Here is a 26,411-nt window from a genome sequence, read left to right on the forward strand (position 1 = left end):
TATCAGTTTGAAGAAAATTAACATTTCTGGGTCACTGGGTTCCATATACTTATCTACAATGGATGCCCTGGAACCATGAAAGTCATTTTATTTAATATAGGTGGGCAACTAAATCCCAGAGAACAAATGACTCACCCATGTATTTAATGGCAGAGGCTGAGAATTGAGCTTGCTTCCCCTCTCAGATTGGGTAGATGTATGTGGGCTTTGGGGAAGGACAAGGACAAAGGAGTATATTAAATGTCAGTGGTTATATCTTGATGAATTTATTTCTAATCTTCACCTGCATAAATTCCCTCTGAAAATCTACGACAATGTGAGGTAGAGGAAAAATATAGACCGGGCAATGGTGGGAAAGGGCCACAGCTACTGCAAAGGTCTTCCTTGGTAGAGCTTTTTCTAGAGAACACAGTAACTAGAAACTTAATTGTCTAGAAACTTAATTGTTTGCATCTAGAAAATTACTTATACCACTTAACCCAGGAATATTGACTTCAGAAATCTGTTCTAAAAAAAGTAACTAGAAAGGATTTAGATTCATGCAATTATTTATCACACAATTATTATAGCAAAATATTGGAAATAATCTAACTTCCAACATTAGATGAATGGCAAAATTATGGATGAACTATATGATGTTACAGAAGAAGGCTCACAATTTTATTTAGAATCAAAACAACAACAGATATGATACCATTTTACATATAATTCTAGTATTATCCTTCCACTGCCCCTTTCTCTTTTCTCTTACACACACACACAGTCTGGAATACATTTAAAATATTTGTAATGATTATGTCTGGCACTAGTGGTAAATTTTATTTTCTTTTTTACAGTTTTCTTTGTAGTCCAAGCTTTCATCAGTGAACATATATTTTGTTCTCATAGGCTCTTTTATTTTTCTACATAGTATTTAATAAGATTTACATTCATATCCTTATGTTTATATTTATTTCAGGTGTGTCTTCCCAATAGAATGCAAGTTCTATGAGGCCAGAGTCTTTGTTTTGTTTGTTATTGTTTGCCTAGTGTTTTTTAGCATGATGCCTTGTATATAATAAATATTTTACTAATTTTTTTTAAGATTTTATTCATTCATTTGACAGATAGAGATCACAAGTAGGCAGAGAGGCAGAGATAGAGAGAGGAGGAAGCAGGCTCCCCGCTGAGCAGAGAGCCCGATGCGGGCCTTGATCCCAGGACCCTGGGACCATGACCTGAGCCGAAGGCAGAGGCTTTAACCTGCTGAGCAACCCAGGCGCCCTTTACTAATTATTTTTAAGTGAGTACGCAGTGAACATTGAGGGGGACATACTAAAGGAGGTGTGCTTATATGCAGGGATTCTAATGGCCTATTGAACATAACAATGTGTCTAGTCTCTAGCTCAAACAGCATACTATTCTCCTTGGCGTACTTTTGTTTCCTAATGTCACAAAAGACCGCCCCACCTCATGAAGACAGCATTTGTCCCTCCTCATCACTATCAGAATCCTGCTAAAACCCAACTTTGACCATAAGCCATTGCTGTTTGCTAAAGTTTTTCTCTAGCACTTAACTGCAATCATTCACTTGGAAGGCCAACATTTTTTGAACTTCTATTGGGTTCCAAACATTTTTTTTTAGAATGGGAGGGTGGGCAAAATACCATCCAAGGGCCAGCACTTGATTCTGTAGGGTTTCTTGCTAGAATATAGCCACGCCCACATGCGGCAGTGGCAGGGTTCAGTAGCTGGGACATAGACTGTACGGTCAGCAAAACCTAAAATGTTGACTACCTGACTTTATAGGAAAGTTTATCAACTCCTGTTCTAGAATACCTATACTTATACAAAGTGGAGATACCAATTATCCTATTAAATAGTTATTCTAACATAAAGCTTATGTCTGAGAGTTTTGTAAAAACAACAACAAAACCCAAACCAAACCCAAACAAAAACACATTATTTTAACATACCTAAATTTGTTCTTAAGAACATCCATTTTTGTGTCAGACACACTTGAGTTTTAAGTCCTGAGTTTGCTGACTGACACTGGGAAGATCCTACAAATTCTTTAAGCCTCAGTTTCATGAGCAGTGAAATTGGAGCCTATCCCCTCATTTCCTTAATAAACATGTAATGGGTGCTATTTGTCAGGTACTGTGCTAGGAGATGACTATTGGACAATGGTGAATAAGACCTAAAAGTTTCACCTAATTAAGCTTTAATTGTACATACTTTCTGAGGTTTGCTGTGAGGATTAAATGAAACAGACACATACATGTGCACAGATCTGTATCATATATACATCAATATAAGGCACAAGATGTACAAATAAGCATACTATGCAGTACATCATATAGCACATATAGAGGACAGGAACAGTACTCAATTCCTGGTACACTGCAAGCACTCAGTACCTGTGTCTCTTCCTCTTCACCACAGATAAAATGGAAGCTCTTTTTCTTTTTTTTAAAGATTGATTGATTGATTGATTGATCAAGAGAGAGAGTTTGAGTAGGAGGAAAGACAAAGGGAGGGTATCTTAAGCAGACTCTGCACTGAATGTGGAGACCCACCTGGGGGCTCGATCTCGCAACCCTGAGATCATGATCTGAGCCAAAACCAAGAGTGGGACGCCCAACTGACTGAGCCACCCAGGAGCTCCATGGAAGCTCTTTTAACGGACTTCTAAGAATCAGACTCATTGGATGAAAAAAATGCTTTCCACTGCCTCTGTAAAATGGGCCTACAGCCTGCTCTCTACTCACAGCTAAATTAGCAGGCTCATCTCTGGGACAAAGACATACTCCTGCTTCTCGTAGCTGAGGTGCATGTTTACTACAAGGCTGTTGTTTTGTCTCTTATCTCATGATGCCTGTTATATGTGTTAGTTAATAAAATATCTCGGAAGGTGATGAAAAGAAAGGTGTGGAAAGTTAGGAAAGGATTATTTTATATGAAAACTAAGTTGGATGCTTTCAAAAGATGACAAAGAGCTGTGGGGTTAAATGTGGGAGAGAGAAAAGGTCGGGGCCAGTCGTAAAAAAATCTAGAAAGATCGGTGGTAAGTTTGCTTCTCACATGTTTGTACTGTTATTCACCTCAAGGAAACCGAACTCAGACATGGTTTTTGTCATTTTGGGTGTGGTTTGTAGAAGAGAAATATAAGCTCCAGTCAGCAGACTCACATTCAAAGATGAAGCCTTGATTCTTCAACAGACCCTTCATCAAAATTAGGCAACGCTATTTAAAATAGCATTTAAACTTTTTTTTTTTTTCAGCCTTAATTTTTCTAGCTGACCATCAACCATTGTTCCCAAAAGCATGGAGTAAGAGAGGCATTCTTTTGAATGTATTTCTCAAATACGAATAATAGCATGCTAGCATGTTGCCTCAACCCCTGCCATGTTTTCTAAGTAGAAGAAATAATGGGAGACAGAGTGACCTGTCCAAGGCCACAGCACAAGCCCTGCCAGAGCCATGAGGGGTCTGATTCCACCACCTCAGCCACCTGACAGAACAAAGACGCAAACACAGTGCAGACTCACAAAGCCTGACTCGGAGGGCGAAGTGCATTTTGAGCAGGACAGAGTCTCCTCTGCTCACATCCGACAGGAACTGTGACCTCATTCACCTCCTTCACCTTGCTGCCCAGCACAACCAGCACAGCAGCTGGCCACAAACCCCATAAGGAAATTTTGTTGGACGGGATGGATTTTCTTTCCTCGAGTAGTGCAAGAAACGGGAGCCTTCCTGATTTCTGACAGAGCAGGTCGTCTCCAAGGAGTGTACAACAGCAGGGGAGACATTTTATTGTGCCTGTCAGCCCGTGTCATGGAGAGCCCAGCCTCGCCGATTGGCACATGCTTGTCGCTGTCAGCGCGGTGAGATGAGCAGCACCCTGCTCACCAGATGGTTATTTGTTCCACCAGCCACCTTTGCTGCATCCCCAGTTCATTCCAGCCCAGGACAGTCTCCAGCATTCATGCTGCAAGGCTGCTCCTGCCAACAACTTTGCCAAATGGCTCCTCTCAAAGTCATGGGCCTCCCAGACAGACTGGCTCCTCCATCTGCAGCAGCTTTTGGCAAAGAGATGTTTCCCTTTCTGGCTCCACCCCTTGGCTGCACCAGAGACTTCTTGCCAGAAGGGTGATCTGACCCATCAGCTCTTACAGCCAAGCCTGGAGTTGTGGGGCTGATGAAAGCCAGCGTCTGTGTCTCCCACGCTCACCTGTGAGCACGATGTCACAACAGACTTAAGAAGAAGACTTCAGAAGGCTAAACGACACAAAGCGTCGAACACAGACCTAGGGCATCACAGAAACTTGGAACCAGAAAAATCTAGAGAGAGCATGCCACCCCTCCCCCATCTTCAGCCTCATTTTAGGAGATTAGGAAACTGAAGCCCCCAGAGTAAAAGTGACTAATTATGACAATGGGACTGGGAATTACACCCAGGTCCTCGGATGTGCATTCTACATCACTCCGAACAATGCTCCATCCCCTTCTAGTGTTCCCTCTGCTCATTTTCAAAATCTTGATAAAAATTGGACCTTTTGTATTGGCCTTGATTCAAAATGGTATTTCTGTAGAAAAAGGAATCCTCTTTTCCCTGTGTCAACATCATGACTTCTGTTTTAAACAGGTGTGTCCATTTACTAGTCTGGCAGACCCGGAAGTTGACTTCTGTTCTGCCACTCACTAGTGGGTGACCTTGGACACCTCATTCTGCTTCAATGTTTTACTTCAAGGGGGTAAGGACAGTATCAACCTCTGGAGTTCTGAGGACTAAATTAGAAAAATAGTTTGGAAATTTGTTCCTGGCACATAGCAAGCCTTCCACAACTGCTACCAGCTAAACTTTATGCTTATCCACTCAAATCTAAAATGGTTATAGAATACTCAGGGCTAGGCACATAGAAGTAGATATGCTAGGTGTTTCCATATTTGACGTGAGGAAATGCAAGTTCACGCAGTTACGGGATTTATCCAAGGTTCATTAGAGAAGAAATGAAGGACCAAAATGCCCTTCTTGCCTCTTCGTGGAGAAATAGGAATCAGTATCTTGGCTTTAAAGATGGTAAAATCAGGAAGGAGAATCTTTGAACACAAACAATAGATGGATGGATAGATGATAGACAGACAATCACCACAGCATCATATGCAATATAAAAAGCCAAAAATACTCTCCATCCATCCACCAGGGAATTACTAAATAAATTATGGTACCATCATACCACAGTGCACCATGCAGCCATTACAAAGAACAAGGCAGTTGTAGGTATCCTGACATGGAAAGATCTTCCGAGATCACTGAGTGGGAGAAAAAGCAAAGTGCAAACAGAACAAACAGTATGCATTCACTTATGCAAACAAACAATCCCTCCCACAATATCTATGTGTACATGTATATTTAAGTGTATGAAAATACACCCAAAGATGGCCACGAGGAAGCCTAGTCAACTAATGACAGTGCTAACTCCAGGCAGGGCAGTGGGATGGGTGCGGGGATAGAGGGTGCTCATGTTTTGCTTTGTCTATTTCTTTAAGATTTTTTTTTAATATATAAGTAATCTCTACACCCAACATGGGGCTCAAACTTGCAACCCTGAGATCAAGAGTTACATGCTCTACTGACTGAGCCAGCCAGGCGCCCCTGCTTTGTCAACTTCTGTAATGCTTGAGTCCTTTCAAGTAAGAAGACACTTGTATTATTTGCCTGATTAAAATAAAGACATAGACAGAAGACTGGACAAGACAGTGACAGGACTACAACGATGGTGAACCAAATGACCTCCTAACTTGGGTATTCCCGGCCCCAACTTGACTTCTGAGCAATGTTACTCTCCGAAGTTTCTTATATAGCTCTCCTCTTTGGTACACCTTCTGGTGACATTTTGTACTTAAGGATCCGAGTTTTGTCTTTCAGACCACCTGGGAGTGCTCAGCACCTTCCTGTGGTATCTGTGAGGGCTGTTTGCAGCTTGTCTACCCTCTGCCTCCTTGTGTATCTATTGAGCATCACAGAGATGAGCCCCTCCCCCCCCCATTATGTGGAGGAGGTAGCCTGCCATTCTGTGACTACTTCAGGTTCATTACCTGGTGGATTCACAACAGTGGAGTCAGCGTTGCAATGCACGGCGAGGAGGAGGCTTTCGGTACCCTAGCATCAAGCTCAGTGCAGGTAAGGTACTCTTGGCACACTTCTTCTAGTAGACCTCCCCTTTCTTGGGTCAAAATCCTGCCCTTCAGGGTCCCTCCAGGTCCTGAGATCCTGTGCATTTTTTTGCTCCTTACCCACAGAGTCCCCTTCTTTTCTCTACGTTTGCTGGAAGCAATCAGGTCTCTTTCTTCCCAAGCAAAGACAACCCCCCTACACAGCTATCACTTTCCGTTACAATGACCCCTTCTCCAAAATTAATACTAACGAGTTTTCTGTGGATTTCACACATGCAGCTCCTACCATCATCATTTCCCACTCTTTCCACAGTGAACTTGGAGCATAAGAATTCAAGGGTTCCTGGGTCACTTGAGACAAAGTTCCTAGTGGTTTTGTAAAAACAATATGCTCCCAATGAGATAGCTATGTCAGATCTGGTCTATTCGTATTTTCAGCCTGATTCTAGAGTTCTGTTGGAGAGGCAAAAGAAGGCAGATAGGTGGTAAAGATGACAAGTTTGGTGAAAGCAATTTCCTTAATAGGGGACAAGGCCAACAGCATGGGCGAGCCTTTCTGGCCAAAAACAAGGCCTCACACACCTCTGCATTTATATGAAAAGGATAATTGCCATCACATACCTGCTTCTACCCCTTCCTTTTGTTGCCTGAGCCAACTACAGGAGTTGCTACCATTTTTGGAGAATGGGTGCCCCGAAGGTCCAGGGGAGCCATTCCGGCACAGCCTGGAAACTGCACTGTTTACATCCTATGCTAAGGGGGAGGGACATGGACTAATGTATAAAAACCCAGCTAATTCTCACAATTTGCTCAATTCTATAAATATTTTCCTTCTTTCCTTACAGAGTAGAATACATCTAGAGGAGGTCAACTAAGGATCCTGGCATTGGGTGGAAAAGTTCAACTTCCTTCCTGTGGGACAATGGCGAAGGCTCAGACAAGTGCACTGCCCTTCTAGAAAGATGGACAAAGTCAGTCCAGCCACACTGAATGTGCACCATGGGGATAAATGCAAAAGAGAGAATATAACCTGCATTTCCCCCCACTTTAAATCCTGACCAGAGGCAGCAGGGGCAGGAGAAGAGCACGTGCCTCAGGTCCAGGCAGTCATGGCTTACAAGCTGGTTTTACCACTTAGAAGTAGGTGACCTTCCATAAGTTTCTTTGTTTTTTCAAAGCTCGAAATTTCTTGGTCTGAGAAATGAGGCTAATGCAACCATTCACTCGTGGTCGTTGAAGGAGATTAAATGAGTAAACATATGCGTAACACCTAGGAAAATGCCTAGGACAGACAGTGCTTGAGAAACCTCAGTTCTCTTCCCTCAGCTAAGTGCTGAATTTGGGCCCTTCGTTTCTTCATTAATGTAAATGCCAGAGTCTAGGAATGTCAGTCTACAGCTGTGCTCTTTTCATGGAGCATTACCAATATTTTGACAGAACTGGCCTAATATTATTCACCCCAGGTTCATTGGCATGTTTCTGACCAGCCCTCATAAAGGGCTGGAGATTGCCCCTGGGGACCTGGATGCTAATAATGAATGCTCGCTAGTGATTTTCAATGCACTCTGGTTATTATGTTTGGTAGCAGAACATTTCCCATCCCCAGAAAGGTCATTTACAATAGTATAAGGCTGCTTCTTTCCACCTTCCATTTCAGATCTTTCTGAGAATGGCAGAGAACTCAAACATTCATCCATATGCATTGGAAGTACTATTCTGATCTGGCATTTGCATACAAATATCAAAGCAACTTAAGGAACTACAAGGCAGCTCTCCATCATCTAACACCATCTCCTTTTATTTTTCTAGTGCCTTCCCAGCCCCTTCATATCAAAAGCCATTTTTATGTACCGTCCTACTTTTACGCATCTTAGCTTCCCTCTTGAGTGTGTGTGAAATGGGGGTGGGGTACAGGAAGCAGGGACTTTTGCCTTCTCACTTTTATTCCCATGCCCCTAGGAAGCTGTAACATTTCAGAAATCACACAGATCTCACTCAAGTCTGGAGACCCTCTACACTCAACTCACCCACGACTGGACTCTTCTTATTCTACCCCCATTGCTGAGAAATGGCCATAATAGTGTTCTCTGAATAATTTCAGCGTGTGGTGAGTTAGGTTTACACCAAGGCATTCCATTGTGGGGTCCTTTTTGTTACAATTTCTTTGTACCAAGCCCAATTAAGTTTCCTTGTTCTGCCCTGGAGTGCTTTTCTCCTAGGCATCTTATCTATTCACATGACTTTAGATACTTTTAATGTGCTGCTGACATCTCAAATTGTACATCTAGTCTCGATCTTGTTTCTGACCTTCAGACCCAGATATCTAACTGCTTGAGGGTCTTGCTGTGAGGCTAAGTGGCTCACACACCCCTCAGACTAATCAATTTCCAAAGTCTTTTTCCAGTGTCAGTGAGAAGTTCCTTTATGCATCCAGTCTCATGGCAAAGTCCTGGGAGTCGTCCTTGACACTCGCCTTCATCTACTTCTCTATCTCTGCCCAATCTATCACACCAAGTAAGTTATATCCATCCTTCTACTATGATGTATCAGAGTCACCTAATTCTCTCCACTTCTACTGCTGCCACCATCCTAGAGTACAGCTGTGGTATCCTAACTATTCCCCTTTTGCTCTATTCATTTCCTTCCCGGCCCTCTGACCCCACCCTGCATAGCAGCTAGACTGAGCTTTGAAAAAACAAACCTGATCATATTACCATCCCGATTAAAATCCTTTAATGGCTTTCGATCCATTTTTGGATAAAGTCCAAACTCCTTATGCTCAAATCTCAACATGATCTGGTCTCTGACCACCTCTCCAGTCTCTCTTTTGTGACATTTTATTATGAAACATTTTAAATAGTCAGCAAAATTGAAAAAAAATATATAGTCACTATCCATTGATGGACTCCCCTCAATTTTACCATGAACATTTCATACTTGTTTTATCATGTATCTATCCATTCATCCATCCATCTATCCATCCATTCATCCTAGCATGGATCTTTCCTGGTTTTGGTGCATTCCAGAGTAAACTGCAGGTTCTGGTCTAATTTTCATCACTCTTCCTCTTGTTCCCTATATCCCACAGGCAGCTTTCTATTCTTCAAATCAGCCACACAATTTTAAATCTCTGGGCTTTATACCTGTTGTCCCTTCTACCTGAATTGTCTTCACCTCTTGTTAATTTCTGACTGATCCTTTAGTTCTCAACTTAAAACTTTCTCAGAGAGGCTGCCTCTGGTCCCCCAGACTAAATTAGATCCCCCTTCCTGCCTTATATATGATCTAGAGGCACCCCATGCTTTTCCTGAATGTCACTTATCACCACTGGTAATTACATATTTATTTGCCAAATTCTTTGATGTCTGCCTCCTGCGCCAGCCTGATACCACGTCTGTATTGGACCATGCTGGATCACCTCTGCAGAAAGTCAGCTAATATTTGTTGAAGGAATTAAAGGCAGAATGAATCAATAATTATGTAATAATAATAATATAATCATAAATCATGGAATAATAAATTCATTCTTCCTCTATTGTGTAAGTAGTACAGGTTTTTTAAAGGAGAAGATGGAACTTATTCACTGCCAGAATGTAACCAGCAAGGACACTAAAGCAAGTAACTAAATGGCAAGATCCATGGCTGATTCGCTAACAAAGAGGAGACTGGTAGGTTTTAGTGACTTCTCTCCCATCTCCACTAGCCATTCCCCTCAAGACCATACCCAGTCAAGACAGGATCCAAGGAAAATGTGTGTCTGCTATGCAAATGTGCCTGTACTGTACTGAGGGCATTTACTGAGGTCCAGCTTTTTCATTAGGCACTGTCTTGAGTGCTTTTCCTGTATCAATTTTTTTTGCTGTGGTACGTTCTATTGTTATTCCCATTTTACAGCCAAGGAAATTGAGAACAGAGTAGTTATTTTAAAGCATGTTCTCCCGAAGCGCCTGGATGGCTCAGTCATTAAGCATTTGCCATCAGCTCAGGTCATGATCCCAGGGTCCTGGGATGGAGCCGGAGTTGGGCTGCCTGTCCAGCAAGGAGCCTGACTCCCCTCTCTCGCTCCCCCTGCTTGTGTTCCCTCTCTGTGTCTCTCTCTGTCAAATAAATAAATAAAATCTTTAAAAACAACAACAACAAAACAACAAAAAACATGTTCTCTGACTTCCTCTTCAAACCAGATTGCCATTCCTGTAAACTCAGCTAGGAAAAACATTTATTCTGTCTGTGGCCTCACGGAAGAGTGGGAAGATCAGTGTAGAAAACTCTCAAACTGCCCTAATGGAGAGAGGGTTTTGGTCAGTTCTAAGTCTGAAAATAAAGAAGTCCACTGAGAGATCAGAAAGATTTGAGAGATGAAGCCTTGGTTAGGACCCCCAGAGTTCCATACCTGAAAAAGCCAGTAAAAACATTGTGTTGACTTTATTTCTGTAGTCATTCCAACCCCACTTTTCGCCATATCTACTCCCATATACACATGTCCAAATGATCCCTGCCAAGAATTTGACCCCAGATAAGAAGACAATTTATACATGAAGATAACACCATAGTGGTCTTCCTCCTAACAGGAACTAATGATTGAAGGAAGGAAAATGAGGCAGCGCAGAATTTCTTAGCGGAAGACCACATGCTTCAAACGGTCTCCAGTTTGAAGGCAAACTCTTCCCTCATTGTGTGACCCTCACAAATTAGCAACATCTGTGGGCCTCAGTTGACCACTTTCTTTATTTGCAAATGCTAATAGCATTCAGTTAGCAGGACATGGAGATATTGGAATGCTATATTTAAAAAGCTCAGCAATGACATGAGAAACAGAAGATGCTCCAAGATGATAACTTGAAAAAGGGAGAAAAGAAAAAGATCGAGGAGGGTGGTAACTTTGATGCTCAGAATAAAAGAAGATTCATAGGAAATGTCTTTAATAAATATACATCATGTGTTCTTTTTCTTCCCTGTGGTGGTGGTGGGGGCGTTGGGTAGGGAAAGGAGGGGATGGAAGGAGGGGGTGTTGGTGGAGGAGAAAGGGCGGAGGAGAGGAGAGAGGGAGAGAAAATAAGAGAGAAGAGCTTGGTAAAAGTGTCCTTTCACATTTGCATTGCTCTTAGCTGGCTAAACTTGCCTGCAGCTACCACTTACGATGCAAATTGAGCTTAGAGTCCTTCACACTAACTACACAGCAAAAACCTTTCAGCTTTAAATAGAATACTGCAGTGTGGAATGATCTGAGCAAAGCAAAGCAAAGCAAATTTTAGAGATAAATGTGAAGGAGATTTGGGAGGAAAAACAAACAAACAAACAAAAAAACCCTTGACCTATCTGGCCAGGTAGAAAAATGCCGAAATATCAAGGAAGACAAAAAGCAAAGCAAAGTCTGTAGAAGGACCTAGAATCTAAGGTCAGGTTTAAGAGAAAATGGATTTAAGTCAATAAAGGAGAAGGGTACTTCTGAGGCAAGCCCTCAACAAAGAGGATTTTAACAAATACTATTTTGATCTGGTGACATTTCAAGGTGTACTTGGCACTTCCAAGGTATTCATCAGAAGAGAGAGGATGGATTCTTGCCCCTGTGGCCAGCCACACATGAATGTTCCCTAAGTGAACAGATTAAGACCATAGAGAACTTCCTGCTGTACCCAACTTCTGCTATTTACTCTGTCTGAGTTGCATTTTTTTCCCCTTCTTCCCAGATTTTCAATAAGATCAGGTAAAGATACCTGAAGGCATACTGGGAAATAAAGGTTTTGTTTAGTTTCCAGTGTGGTGTGTATATATGAGAGGTGGAACATTCTGAGAGGTTGATTCAGACAGAAAGATTTTCGAGAGCGGTCTGCTATAAACTCATGCCTCTTTTTTGACTACACGAACTCAGTTATTTTACCCAGAATCAGAGTTTATAAAAATGCCGTAAGAAAGGACCAAAGATCAGGGTAGTGCCTGGAGCCCCCAAAGAACTAAGGAATTCCATATTTAATTCACTCCTTCATTCTAGGGATGATACTCCCATTCACACGGCCCCAATTTGCCCATCTTCCCAGCTCAGTAAGTTTCCTGTGCCTGCGCTTGGAGGCATAATGCAATCTAGAAGAAAACATGAAGGCGGCCCTCTTTCTTTGTTGTCACAAACAGAAAGAAGAATCACCCAGAAAAACCAATAGACCCAAGGCCAACTTCTCTCTTGGATGACATGCTCAGACATGGAGCTAGCCCTAATCTACCTGGTAACCGAGTCAGTGACGAAGCACTTGAGACCAAGAAGGAACATCTTATAACCACCCTGTCATCCTGCAAATGAAAAGACTCGGCAAGTATGGTGTCTGTATGGGGGAGGGACAGGCTGAACATCTCTTAAAAGCCATCTCTAAGCTCCTGAATGGCAGAGCTCATACAGGTCTGCTTAATCTGTCTAGCACCATGGACTCATTAGGCTGGACACTCTCCAATAATGATGATAAATGAAGAATCTGTTTTCAATAGCACGGGGCATTCTTTATTACCTAAAACTTACCGGGATGTTTGTAGACGATGCCACCTTTGCCCCCATATTGTATCTTTTTTTTCTCTTTCAGAGTTTGAACTCTTCTACTACCCCAACCCCATCACATTTTTCTATGAGTCTTGATTTGATTAAAGATTATAAAAATTTTAGTATCCAAGAGCACCAAGAATTGTCTTAAATTAACATACGTGCACTGTTTTCCTCAAGCATTTTCACACACATTTTCTCACGTGGACGTTACAACATGATAATGCAACACTTTATATGAGTGGTTAAGGATAAGGGCCTACAGGTAGAAAATGAAAGCAAAAATGCAAAAGTTTTGGCATTTGAAAAAAAATGCCTCTACTCTCTATTCACACACAAAAGGCAGAATGAGATTCCACCTGCTGACTTTCCCTGCCTGCCTGCTAACGTCAGAACAAGCGGGGAGAGAGAGCGAGAGAGAGAGCGCCACGACAATTTCACCTCTTGGCAAAGCTCGGCTTACTGAACCCTCTTGCTTTCTGCTGGCTGTTGATTCAGCAGAAACTACTGCTGCAGAATTCATAATGGTGATTTTAAAGGCCCCACTGATCGCATTGCTGGCCCCACGTGTCAGACTCGTTCGCTCGCTGCTGGAACGCCGTCTCCCCAGCTACCTTTTGATTTCTTGCTAATGCACTTCCAAGGGGAGAAGGGCTAGCTAGCCCTTTTGCAAAGGGCCTTTTGGGGTTCTGATTGTCTGAGCAGGTAACCTGGACGGGGTGATAGACCGGCAGGAAATGAAACCATGCCCTCCCTGCCGCCACGGAGAGACACAACATCATTCCGTCAGGATTGGGGGGGGGGGGGGGGAGGACCTCGGATCCGACTGGGGCCCTTTCTTCTCTGCCCCTCCAAGATCCCGTCAAACGTCTTGGGGGAGGGGTCATCTGCCTTCACGGGGTCATTTTCCCAGTCCGAAGCCCCACCCTGCAAAGCCTGATCCCCGAGGGCCATTTTAACTCCCGTGGGCGCCGGGTCCACCTGCTGCTGAACGCCGGGCTCGCCTCGCGGAGCCCGGGTGGATGTGGGGCGCACCGGCCGCTGCCCCCGCGGGCCGAGCCCCCGCCCCAGCCCCCGGCCGGGAGGAGTCTCCGCCACTCGGCGCTCGGCTGCCCGCCGAGCCCAGCGATCCGCAACTTGCGCCCGGCCCCAGCGGCGGAATGCGGTGGGGCTGGCGTTACCTTCGGTCGCATAGCTGTGGTCGCGCAGGAAACTGTTGTTGATTTTGCGGGTATCAATGTCCTCCTCCATTGACAGCAGGCTTACTTGCGTGGGAACCAGAAGCCGGCAGACAAGTATCCATGATCCCTCCCCGCAGCCAGTCTCACAGGAGAGGGGGGCAGGGGAGCCGGTGGGACTGCACCATGGTCCGAGCCTGAGGAGGAGACGGGGAGGCGGAGAGAAAAAAAATAAAAACCCGGCAATGGAGCTGTCACCTCCTCCACTCGGGATCTCCGAGGCTGCGGCGGCTCCTCCCGCGGTGCGCTCACTCCAGCTCCAATTCCCAGCGAGGATGCTGCGCCCGGCTCCGCTGCCTCCGGGTGCCAAGATGCGCCGTGCCCCGAGGGGTCCGGGCCCGCCCGCAGCCCGGGAGGCGCTCACAAGCGGGGCTGGGGAGATGCCCAACAGGTTCCCCACGTTGGCAGCCGCTCCAAAATGCAAAAAATGTCCCTCCTCCCCCTGGGAGAGCGGGCGGCCGCGACAAAATGGTGCCTTTCTGGACCCGAGCTGCAGTGGCGAGATGGCAGGGGCCGGATTCGGGCTGGGCCGGCCGGGAGCAGGGTGCTGGTCCCACGGGAGGGCGGCTCCGGCTGGCGGGGGCGAGGAAGGCGGCGGGGAGCTGGGCAGGGCGCTGCGGCCGGCGCCAGCGCACTCACCCTCACACCCACACGCGCGCACTCGCAGCTGCTGCCGCCGCTGCTGCTGCTGCTGCTGCTGCAGAAGGAGGCTGGAGGCGGCTGGTGCATTAAAGGCGAGGCTCCTCCCAACCGCGTCAGCAGCCCCAGGACTCTTCCCCAGCAGCGCTGGTGGCCGAGGCAGAAGCTACGGCTGCTCTCTGCTGCAGTGGGGCGCACGCAGCCGCGAACCGGCACCTGGGCAGCAAGCAACGAGCCGGCAGGTTCCTGGGAAAACCAGAGAGGCGCTCTGGCAAGCGCCCTCCAACCGTGCCACGCAGCTAAGGCCGGCGTTTACTCGGGCCCCCAGAGTCCCTAGCTCGCTGCCTTGCTCCGGACATCTGCGCTTCAGGACCGCGAAGAGAAGTGGGTCCCCTGGGGTAGGCAGGAAGACGACACTCGGGTCCCTTTCGCTCACCCTTGGGTGAGGTATGCGGTCCCTTGATAAAGTTCAACGGCGAGGCCTGGGGTTTGAAGCCTCAGAGAGGGGAGAATGGGAAGAAGGGCTGCCATAGCCTAATTGAAGCTTCCTGGGCTAGGAACAGAACGGGGAGCAGAACTTTTCTGCGACCACCTATGACTTCTCCATTCCAGACGGAGTCAACATCCCCTTCCTATTCTAGGCGTCTGTGTCTACGCAGGCAGAGGGAAACAAGAGGGTTGAGTTATGAAGCCAGACCACACAGTCAGTCTGAAAAAGTCCACCTTCTCTAGCCCTGTGCACTTTGTTTTGGACCAAGTGAAGCAGGCCCTCCTGTAGGTATTGCTTGTGAAGACATAGCACTGTAGGAACGGCTTACGTCTCCTCCCAACATGGAAGGGACACAGGAGCCCTGTGCCCGCAGAGAGCCACTGCTATCCTGAAGAGCTTTCAAAGACCCAATAAACAGAAAAAAGAGACCTGCCTCCCTACTTCATCTAGGAAGCAAATGCAGAATTCTCACCCCTGACGTTTCCCCATATTGCAAATTCAGTATTTAAAAGAAAACTTGATCACTACCCTTATGAAACCAATAAAATCATTTATGAAGCTACCCAACTCCCTAAAAAGCCAAATTGGAAAAGCTATTTCCCTGTTTTCCTCTTGTAGAAGGTATTCATTTCAGTGGGCTTCACTGCAGGGAGAGACATCAGCAGACATCTTGCTCAGTTAAGCTCCACAAGTTGAGCTAGATGAGCCCAGAGGGACCTGTGAGTTAATTATATACATACAATGCTTCGGCTAACGCAATTTAGGAAGTATTTGAAGTTCAAAAAAAATGGGAAAACAAGTTTTTAACTGAGGTTGGGAATTGCCATCCGATTTCCACAAAGAGTGGATGCTTCTGGCAGATGGAAAATGGCATTAATTCCATCTCCAGAAAGTGAGAGGAAGAGAGTAGAAATAGTCTTTGATATAATTTTTAAGGGAAGATCAGCTTACAACAAATTCCATTTGATTCTCACTTGGTGGTTAAAAGTCTTAACATACTTGTTTGACTATTTGTTCAAATTTCACAAATGAAATTCTGGTAACGGATGGAATCCACGCGGCATCGGTTCACAGCTGGCTCTTCCACACGATGAGCTGTATCCATCACCAAGGCTCCAGTGGTCAGCTCATCTGTAGTTACACAGTTCAGCTTCCCTTGCTGTTAAGCAAAATGGGGAAGGGTGGGCAGAGGGGAGAAAAGCTAAGTTCCTCTCAAAGTGGTAAGAAGACATTTTGTTTTCCTTCGAAATGACCTTAACTTGTGACAGGAGACCTTGGAATCGTGTTTGGAAATCCTCCCCTTATCTTCCTGGAATGTGGGCTAGATTGGAACAGAGCAGCATGATGAAGTGGGTAAGCCCAGGCTCATTGGCCAGGCTCTGCTTGAGGAACTTTCCACTGTAACCAATGGGAGAAATGTCCCCTCCATAGATTAAGTTTCTGGGGTTTACTAAATTTTCCCTTTCACGTTTCCTGCAGCATCCCTCCTGCATATATTCAACAGTACAGGCAACACAGATACATCATGGGTAAGGAGATTGCAAGGTTTCAACCTTGTGGACCACTCTTTCCTACTGCGAGCAATGGGGAGACAGGCCCTGCATCAAAACCAAGAAAAATAAGGCTGTTGGCTTTGTGCTTGAACACAATGACGTGTAGGAAAGAGGTCAGGGGATGAAAGAACCCCGTGCAATCCTGTGGTGGTAAGAGGACCATAGAGACCATTTCTCAGAAGACCTGTTGACCTTCTTTCTATGCCTCGACATGTCAAGTTCTTTCCAAAAGCCTTTGAGATATGTACATGCCAACTGATGCTCTTTCCTCATGTTCCTGGCATTCTTCAGCATCTCAGCTCAACCGTCTCTACTTCCCTGAGGCATCACCTGATCATACCGCAGTCTCTTCCTCTAGAATTTTGTCTCTACATCTTTTTGTTGTTGTCGTTGCTCTTCATGGCTCACTGAATTTTGTAATAGTTGTTACCTTATCATTATGAACCATTCCTACTATATCTCTGATATTAAATGTCTGGCACTTAGTAGGTACTCAATTATCTTTGCTGAATAGACATAAATATTTCTTCAATGAATGAATAAATTACTGATGTGTTCAGTATTACAAATATTTGTAATATTTAGGTTTGCTAGCTCAATCCTTATTAAAATTCCTGCCAAAAAAATCCCCCATACCCAACAACAAAACCTGTTCTGAGCCAGTAATTTTCTAGTTTTTAAGTTTATTACAATTGAAATAATTGTCTTACTCATTTCTGTATGCATATGTACCAAGAATATTTACTGAGTGCTTAATATATGCCAAGAATTATTCTGGTGCTGGGGATACAGTTAAAACAGAGTCCCTTTCATCACAGAACTGAAATTCTATCTTCTGATTTTGATAAAATGAGCTTTCTTAGAAATACAACAAATGTATTATAAATCAACAGACTATAGCGTAATGCTAAATGCTAAGGCTCTGATATCCAACACAGCTGATTTTCTGACACTTACTATTGTGTCCTTGAGTAAGTTACAAGATTCCCCTAAGACATTTTTTAAACCTCTAAATTAGGGGAAAGAATAGCATCTACTTCATAGAGTTATTGTGTGGATTTTTTTTTTTTAAAGATTTTATTTATTTACTTGACAGAGATCACAAGTAGACGGAGAGGCAGGCAGAGAGAGAGAGAGAGAGAGAGAGAGAGGGAAGCAGGCTCCCCGCTGAGCAGAGAGCCCGATGCGGGACTCGATCCCAGGACCCTGAGATCATGACCTGAGCCGAAGGCAGCGGCTTAACCCACTGAGCCACCCAGGCGCCCCTATTGTGTGGATTTAATGAGATAATGTATTGAATAATCCTGGAAAGAAGATACTATTATTACTTGTTGAATATTTACTATCATCACCACTATCAATAATGAACAAATATTGAAGCACCTACTATGTCAGCCACCGGGACAGGACTGAAGACTCAGCAACACCCGTGCATAAAGTGTATAGTCAGCTTCTGCTGTCATGGCACTTAGTGTCTCTAATTAACAGTTGATGGAAAGGAAGTCATAAGCTACAAGAGGGGCAGCAGAAGACACTCTGAAAGACTGACCCAATCCAGGCTTGTACTCACACACACAAAAAGGCCAGTTACATATACACAGTCTTCTTAAGTTACACAATTCAGCATGATGGCACGTAGACACATTCTTGTTTTATCACCCTTGTCATGGCCCCTCCCCCCAACACTGCCATTTACCCTCACCCCAGTTAGGTCAGTGCTGCCCATACTGGAACCTTGCAGTTCATCCCGTCCAATTAACCCATTAAATATCTACAATTTTATTAAAACCTTGACCTAAGCCAGTCTGGAGATTCTTAATATAGGCTTTAGGGGTCAGAGACAGTCCTGGTTTGTCCCAGCTCAGGCATTTGTGAATGTCATGACCTTTGGCAAGTAATTTAACATCTCTGGGCCTCTGTGTTTGCGAAATAGAAGAAAATAATAGAAACTACTTGAGAGTGTTGCTGGGTGGCTTCAGAGCAGCCTAATTGCTCAGCACTAAAATGTCAGTTCCCCCCTAGCCGTGGCTCCTGTGCACCTCCACCAGTAGAGAATGGGACAGATGAACTACAAGTAGATCATTTATGTGAACACAAGTGACTTAGAAACCGGAGTTTTACTCCCTATCGGTTTGTCCTACTGGCAATCTAGAAACTGGATACATGAAATTTTACCATCCTGCAAAAAGCCCTTTAGAAGCCATCAAGTCCTGTGGAATTAGGATGACCCTCTCTTCATGCAGACCTGATCATGTTTCTCTATTGTGGAATCCTCCGAAATCCCTCTCTAACATCACTAAGCACTGAATGCATGACTGTCTCTCTGGTTTATGTGTTGACTGCTCAGTGGGTAATCTCCTGAGTTTCCAGCAAGCTTCGCCATTCCTTTTTGTGCATGTCACTAGAACGTGTAATATACCACACGAGTGAACCTTTAACATGGCATTTAACCTGGGAAAAGAAATCAAAACATCTCGCTCTTAAAATGTTGTATTAAATCCAGATTCTGCATACTTAATGGATTTCACAGAGTAAAATGCTCCTTCAATTATCCAAGTACAGTAATTTATCCAAAGAAACTGTGGACACTGGAGCTGCCATGTACTGGCTATTGAGAGCTGAACGTGCCGATTATACACATCTATTTCCAGCTCTGCTGTGAGGGACATCACGTTGGTAGCTTAGAATCTGAAATCTGCTACGGTTGGATATTTATATCATGGAAAAATTTTAAAAGCCCTTTATAAATCAGGGCTTTGGGGTTTTTGTTTGCTTGGAGAGTCAATTGTTAAACATTTAGCAGCGCACCAGTAGAAATGCAATAGTTGCCACCGTATCGTCCTGCTCATCCCTGTAATCTATGCAAAGTTCTTTCCAGTTCTCAGTGTTTAATCTCCCAAGCTGTGTCAAATTCCAGAGCATCCCACCATCCAACCACACTTGAGCCATCATGCTAAATGACTCTTCAAATCCTACCTTTACCATGAAGCTTTCCCATATCCATCAGAGGAAACCTGATGCCTTTGTTTGATCCCTTCCAGGCTGGATGTGCTATTGCTGTGGCAGACTTGGAAGAGACTGCCCCGTAAGTGTCCTGACAACATAAGGAATGTCAAGCGCATGCCCATTCTCGATGAATCGTCCTTTTCTAGTGTTCAAGCTCCACTGTCTCCTTACTTTTGCTCTGGATTTGCCTAAATGCAAAACAAAGACATCCACTCTGCCTGGTTTCATTGATAACTCTTCCAAGTGTCTTGTTAGGATATTAATACAATGAGAGAAGAACAAAAATCTAAGAGTCCAGATCTGAGAGTCTGAGAGAAAATATCCTCTTGTACCTTTTCTCATTCAGTGGTTTTAGAGTTAAATTTAGGTAGGCTGTCTTATTCAAGATAGTTTCAATTTGCTTTATATTTATTTGGTATATGGTGAGGATTTACAAAACCCCTTCGGCAATACCCAAGGGGTATTATCTAGTTTCTGATGACATTTCTCAAAATAAAATTTCATCTAATTTAAATGAGAATATATATTGGGAATTATCTTTCAAATTTCTTTAAGAGGCACCAAGCAATAACACTTACGGAATATATCCTAAGAAAATCATCATAGATGTGGGCAAAAAATTAGCCATAAGGTTCTTTCTTTTTTTTTTTTTTTTAAAGATTTTATTTATTTACTTGACAGAGAGAAATCACAAGTAGGCAGAGAGGCAGGCAGAGAGGTGGTGGGGGGGGGGGGAGCAGGCTCCCTGCTGAGCAGAGAGCCCAATGTGGGGCTCCATCCCAGAACCCTGAGATCATGACCTGAGCCAAAGGCAGAGGCTTAACCCACTGAGCCACCCAGGTGCCCCCCATAAGGTTATCTCTCAGAGCATTGTTTAGAATCACAGAAAACTGGAAACAACCCAAATGTCCAACAGAATTGGCTAGGCAAATTATGGTGTGTGCAAACAATGGAAAGTACTGGGCCATTGATAAAACATTAGTAGCTAACACTTGTTTGAGTATATATTATGTACCAGGTGCTGTGCAAAGGGTTTTACCAGCATTATCTCATTTAATTCTAACAGGAGCCCTTAAAAGGAAAGTACTATTATAACCTCCATGGGTGTTAGAGATAAATAACCATAGTCAAACCAAAGGAGCCTGGTACTGCATACACTCACATGTGTGTGTACACGTGTGTGTGTGTGTGTGTGTGTGTGTGTGTGTGTGTGTGTGTTGGGGTGGGTTGAGGCCACTGTACTGAAATCACGCTTTTCTAGATTTCGGTTTGTCTCTCTTAGAAATGAATAATAGTCTCCCAGTTGAAACCCACTTACTACTGTGTTGGTGAGGTTGTGGCAAAATGGGAACCTTCGCACGCTGTTTGTGGGGTTGTATAATGGGGCAGTCACAAAGAGTCTGACAGTTCCTCAAAATGTTAAAGCAGCCCATATGACCCAGCAGTTTCCCTTCTAGGTATATACACAATAGAACTGAAAACCTGTCTTTACGCCAAAACCTGTACCTGAATATTCGTGACTGTGGTCCACAAAAGCTCCAAAGTGGAAACAACCCAAATGCTCATCAGGTGATACATGGATGAAATGTGATATATCCATACAATGGATTATCATTCTGCTATAAGAAGGAATGACGTACTGACACATGCTAAAACATGGATCAACCTTGAAAACATACTAATTGGAAGAAGCCAGTCACAGAAGACTACGTGTTATGTCACTACATATTAGGTGATTCCATTTATGGAAAATGTTCAGAATGGGCAAATCCACAGAGACAGAAAGATGAGGTTGCCAGGGGCTGGGTGGGGGAATGGGAGTGAATGTTTATGGATTTGGGGGTTTCTTTTTGGGGTGATGAAACAAGTTCTAAGTTAGGTAAGGGTAAAAGTTGCACAACTCTGAATATAGTAACACCACTGAATTTCAGTATGCTTTTATTTTTATTTTTTTTAAAGATTTTTATTTATTTATTTGACAGCGAGAAATCACAAGCAGGCAGAGAGGCAGGTAGAGAGAGAGGAGGAAGCAGGCTCCCCGCCGAGCAGAGAGCCCGATTCGGGGCTCGATCCCAGGGCCTTGGGATCATGACCTGAGCCAAAGGCCGAGGCTTTAACCCACTGAACCACCCAGGTGCCCCGATTTCAGTATGCTTTTAAAAAGTGAATTTTTACGGTATAGGATCTCAATAAAGCTGTTACTAAGGATTAAAAAAAAAAAATCTCTGCTATCAAAAGCCACTGTTACTTCTTGGAGTAGATCATGTTCTTTAGTCTAATATGAGTACAAAAAAATGTAAGGGTATGTAATGATAAGGATAGATATTTATGTTATATTATTTTAAAAAGTCAAAAAACAGCATATTCTGGTTTCCCCTTTCTTGATTAAAAAAAAGTGTGTGTATGTCAAAATCCATATATAAAAATACTATGCAGTGGTTATGTGTGGTTATCTTTGTTGTTTATATTTTTGTCAAAGAAAATTTAGAACGTGTATTATTTTTTAATAAGAATATTTTAAAAATGTTTTTAAGGTGGGGAGGAGCAGAGGGATGGAGAGAGAATCTTAAGCAGGCTCTATGCCCAGTGCAGAGCCCTGGGGCTCGACCTCACAAGCTTGAGACCATGACATGCGCTGAAATCAAGAGTTGGATACTTCACGGAGTATCCCTAAAGGTTTTTTTTTTTAATGTTATGAAACACTTTTTTTGGATGAAACCTTGTATTGGAAAGGTTAATAGTCATTTTCTGCTCAGGAGGAAATTAGGACACAATATAAATGTACATGGTACCAAAGGCACAGAACGACAACTCTGTCTGATAGAAATGTAATGCAGGCCATGCTTGTAAAATTTTTAATCTACTACATTAGCAAGTGAAAAGAAGCAGATAAAATAATTTTGATGATATTTTTTAAATGTTTTAGAAGGTTTTTGGGAAAAGAAAATATTTTCTTTAGTCTATCAGAAATATTATGATTTCAACATATATAATCAATATAAAATTATTACTGACCTATTTATACTTTTTTTTTTATCCCAAGTCTCTGAAATCTGCTGCATACTTTACACACACGGTACCTCTCAGAGCCAGTCACATTTCTAGGGCTCAATAATCCCATGTGTGTAGTGGCGGCAGCACAGGTACAGAGGAACTTTTCCAAAAAGTGCCATTCGTGGTGCCTGGGTGGCTCATTCAGTTAAGCCTCTGCCTTCAGCTGAGGCCATGATCCCAGGATCCTGTGATCTGGCCCCATGCTGGGCTCTCTGGTCAGCAGGGAGCCTACTTTACCCTCTCCCTCTACTCCTCCCCAGCTGGTGCTCACTTACTCTCTGTCAAATAAATAAAGAAAATCTTAGGGGGGAAAAAAGTTCATTCCATTCACAAAATATTTTTGTGTTTTATTATATTTTTTCTAAGAGAGATTTTTATCTACTAAAGACTTGAACAAGAATGTCATGCTAAAACCAAGATAAACAACATGAATGTAACAGGCCTCACAACTATGTTCAAGAAATACCAACTGAATATGGAAAAAATAAACACGTGCATATATATATACATACACACACACACACACACACACACACACACGCATATATGTTAAATGGAACAGTATAATTGAACTCAATCCACATTTCCCCCTAAAACCAGTAAACTAGTCTAAGAGAGGAAAAAAAAGAACCCGATTCTGAAAGTGCTAAAATGACACTATATAACAATATATAATAGCAAGAAAGGTGTAATTCAGTACAGTTATCACTCGTATAGGTCAATCAACTGTTTAGTTTGAGCCTATGGCTTCAATTCCAGCTAGAAGAAGAAGCCACATTGCCAGATGTCACTGCCAAAAAAAAGGATTTCCACAGCTGACTCTCTGGACTCTCCTAGGGCCACTAAAGGTGGAGAAATGTAAAGATACAGTGATAGGAATCTGAGAATGATTCATTGTTTTAGATTGAATTAGAGTAGAATTTTGTGGTCCCATCCTCAATGGATTAATTTCTGAAGACTTGCTAAATTAGATACACCATTACCTTTCACACCCACGTGGGTATAGTTTTGTGTGTGCAGCTGAGCTCTTCCTCCTTCCTGACACTCTCCTCATTGATTCCCCGGGCACCACTCTTGCCCCATCCTCCTGCTACCTCAGTGCACGTTCCTTCTCCAGGGCATGTGCAGGTTCCTCCTCACTGCTTGATGGCTAAATGTGCACAAACCCTAGAGGTCTAAGTTCTTGGATTTCTCCATTCACAGTCCCATCTCACGGGACCTCCTCCAGTCTCACGGCTTACCTCTCACACGATGACTTGGATTTTGAGCATCAGTCTCTCCTCTGACCTCCACACTAGTATCACTCACAGCAGATGTGGCACTTCAGTCCCTAGTGCCCCCCCATCCTTGCTCCCCCTTCCTGTTGCTTGGTTCCTCTCTCATTTCCCACATCCTTTCAGTCCATCCGCAACTCCTGCCAGCTCTAACTTCAAAACACATCCAGAACCCACCACTTCTCACTACCTCCTTAGCTGCTACCAAGTGCCAACTACCATCTCCCATCACCATGATTGTTTCAAGACTCTAAGAAGCCTGTGATCCCTCCTTTGCCCCCTACAGAATGGTTTCTATGCAGCCGGCAGAATGGTCCTTTTAAATGCAAATCACTTCATGTCACTTTTCTGCTCAAAGCCCTTTATTGGCTTCCTACACATTCAGAGTAAAACTTTCTTAAAATGCTGGAAAGATTCGGCTCCAACTATAGCTCTATCCTTTTTCTTTTTCTTTTTTTTCCTCCCTGTTCTTTACCTGAATCACCACCAACTCTTGTTTCAACTCCCTTCCCTACGTCTCCCTCAGAGACATGGTGGTGTCTTTACTGTTTGCCAAACACACCAGGAAGAGCACTCCCACCCCAGGACCTCCTCATCTGCTCTTCTCTCGGTCCTGTGCCTTCCCTCAGACAACAGCAGAGCTCCACACTTGACTTCATTCCGGTGTCAGCTCCAGGACCATTTTTGTGAGATACCGTCTCTCACCATAGAAAATAAAATTAAATAGCACCCCTCCCTCCCAGTCCTCTCCCTCCGTGTACTGTTGCCTGACAGTATCTATTGATTTGGCTTTGGTCTTATGTCAGTAGAACCCAATTTCCAGGGAGACAGGAATGTTTTTGTCCTTTGCTCTCTATCTGGCACCTACAACAGTGCCTGGCACAGATTAGTTACTCTAAAGACTTTTGAAAGAATAAAAGAGTCAATGTGTGTTCGCTTAATAGTGAAGATCTATCAGGAGGGAATCTTAATGAACAATAAATCTAGGATGCTTATAAAAATCTGGCCTTGCCCAAAGAGAGGCCTGGCTTTTGCTCTAGGCTTCTGGGAAGTAACGTATGTCAGACCTCATAGCAATGTCTTTGTTTATAGAGTGGGGGTGGCCACATTTAGCAGTTTAAATGCCAGGCTGGCCACACCAAAAAGACCGGTGATTTAGGGTGGAGGATTTGGGCCATAAGCCAAAGGTTGACCTGGTGATGGAGTTCAACCGTATGGGCAATTGATTAATCAATCAATCATGCTTATATAATTGAACTCCAATAAAAACTCCGAATACCAGGCTTAGTTAAGCTTCCCTGGTTAGCATACTCTGTGTTATCATACATCAGTGGAGGGAGGTTAATGTGTTCTGAAGACAAATTCTGAGTTTGGAACCCTCCCTGACTCTGTCCTATGCATCTGTTCCTTTGGCTGCCTATTTATTTTTATTTATTTACTCATTTATTCATTTATTTATTTATTTAGAGAATATGTGTGTGTGTGTGTGTGTGTGTGTGTGCGCGCGCGCGCACAGGGGTAGGGAGGGACAAAAGAAGAGGGAGAGATAATCCCAAGCAGACTCCCCCTCCTGCCCCCCTCCCTGATGCTTGGATTCAATCTCATGACCCTGAGATTATGATCTGAGCCAAAATCAAGGGTCAGACACTTAACTGACTGAGCGACCCTGTTGCTCATCCTTTGGCTAACTTTAACCTGTATCCTTTCCCTATAATAAATTGTAACCAAAATATAATAACATTCTGTGAGTTCTATGAATCCTAGCAAATTATTGAAATGGAGGATAGTTTTGAAACCCGCCCCCCTCCACCCACCATTTGCAGATGATGTCAGAAGTGAGGACAATCTTGGGAACTCCGCTCTTTTCAGTTTGGCTAACTCTAGGTAAGGCTAAGCCCATACCAAGAAAGTCTCATACTACAGGAGGCTTCCAGACCATAAGGGCTAGCCTACCATTTTGCTGAAGGGAAAACTAGAGCCCAGGGCAAAGAACTGACTTGCCCAGTTCCCCCAGCAACAGACCGCGAGCATGGACCCCGGTGTCTGGCTCCCATGCTAACCCCTCTACGGGACTCTCCTCCACTTTTCTCTTAAACACACTGCTTTTTCTTAAGAGGGTAAACTGAAAGTTGTTGGGGATTAAGTTGTTCACTCCCCAGAACTCTGAGGTCACTATCAAGGGCAGGAATGACTACTGCTGTCTTTCAAAAGTCATGGGGGCCCACCATGAACAAAACTGAAGTAACAGAGCTCCACACTCTTCTTCATCCTCATTTTCTCCCTTTTTCTGCTCTGAGATGGGCCAGGTGGAGCTGCAGGAGGGGTGGCATCCATCCATCCTCAGAGGCAGAAGTCTGGGAAGGAAGCCTGTATGCTCACATAGAATCAGCACAAATTACCCTCTCCCTATAGTATCCAAAATCCATAAAGAAATTATCAAACTCAACACCCAAAGAACAAATAATCTAATCAAGA

The 26,411-nt window shown here is 43.7% G+C and overlaps 1 protein-coding gene across 12 annotated transcripts in view; it reads right to left on the minus strand.

The window, feature by feature from the left end:
* The window catches only part of PPP2R2B (protein phosphatase 2 regulatory subunit Bbeta), a 456,957-nt gene that overhangs the window by 262,884 nt on the left and 167,662 nt on the right, over positions 1–26,411 (minus strand). For 3 of the 12 annotated variants that reach the window (XM_047731088.1, XM_047731087.1, XM_047731089.1), the window contains one exon: positions 13,864–14,057. The exons of 7 other annotated variants lie outside the window; for them this stretch is intronic. In XM_047731088.1, coding sequence (XP_047587044.1) covers positions 13,864–14,057 — 194 coding nt within the window. Of the gene's footprint in view, positions 1–13,863; positions 14,655–26,411 lie in introns of those variants that run through there. 2 more of the 12 variants (XM_047731096.1, XM_047731090.1) reach the window with 2 other exon arrangements.

The sequence above is a fragment of the Lutra lutra genome, chromosome 5 (genome assembly GCF_902655055.1).
Source record: "Lutra lutra chromosome 5, mLutLut1.2, whole genome shotgun sequence".
Taxonomy (NCBI): domain Eukaryota; kingdom Metazoa; phylum Chordata; class Mammalia; order Carnivora; family Mustelidae; genus Lutra; species Lutra lutra.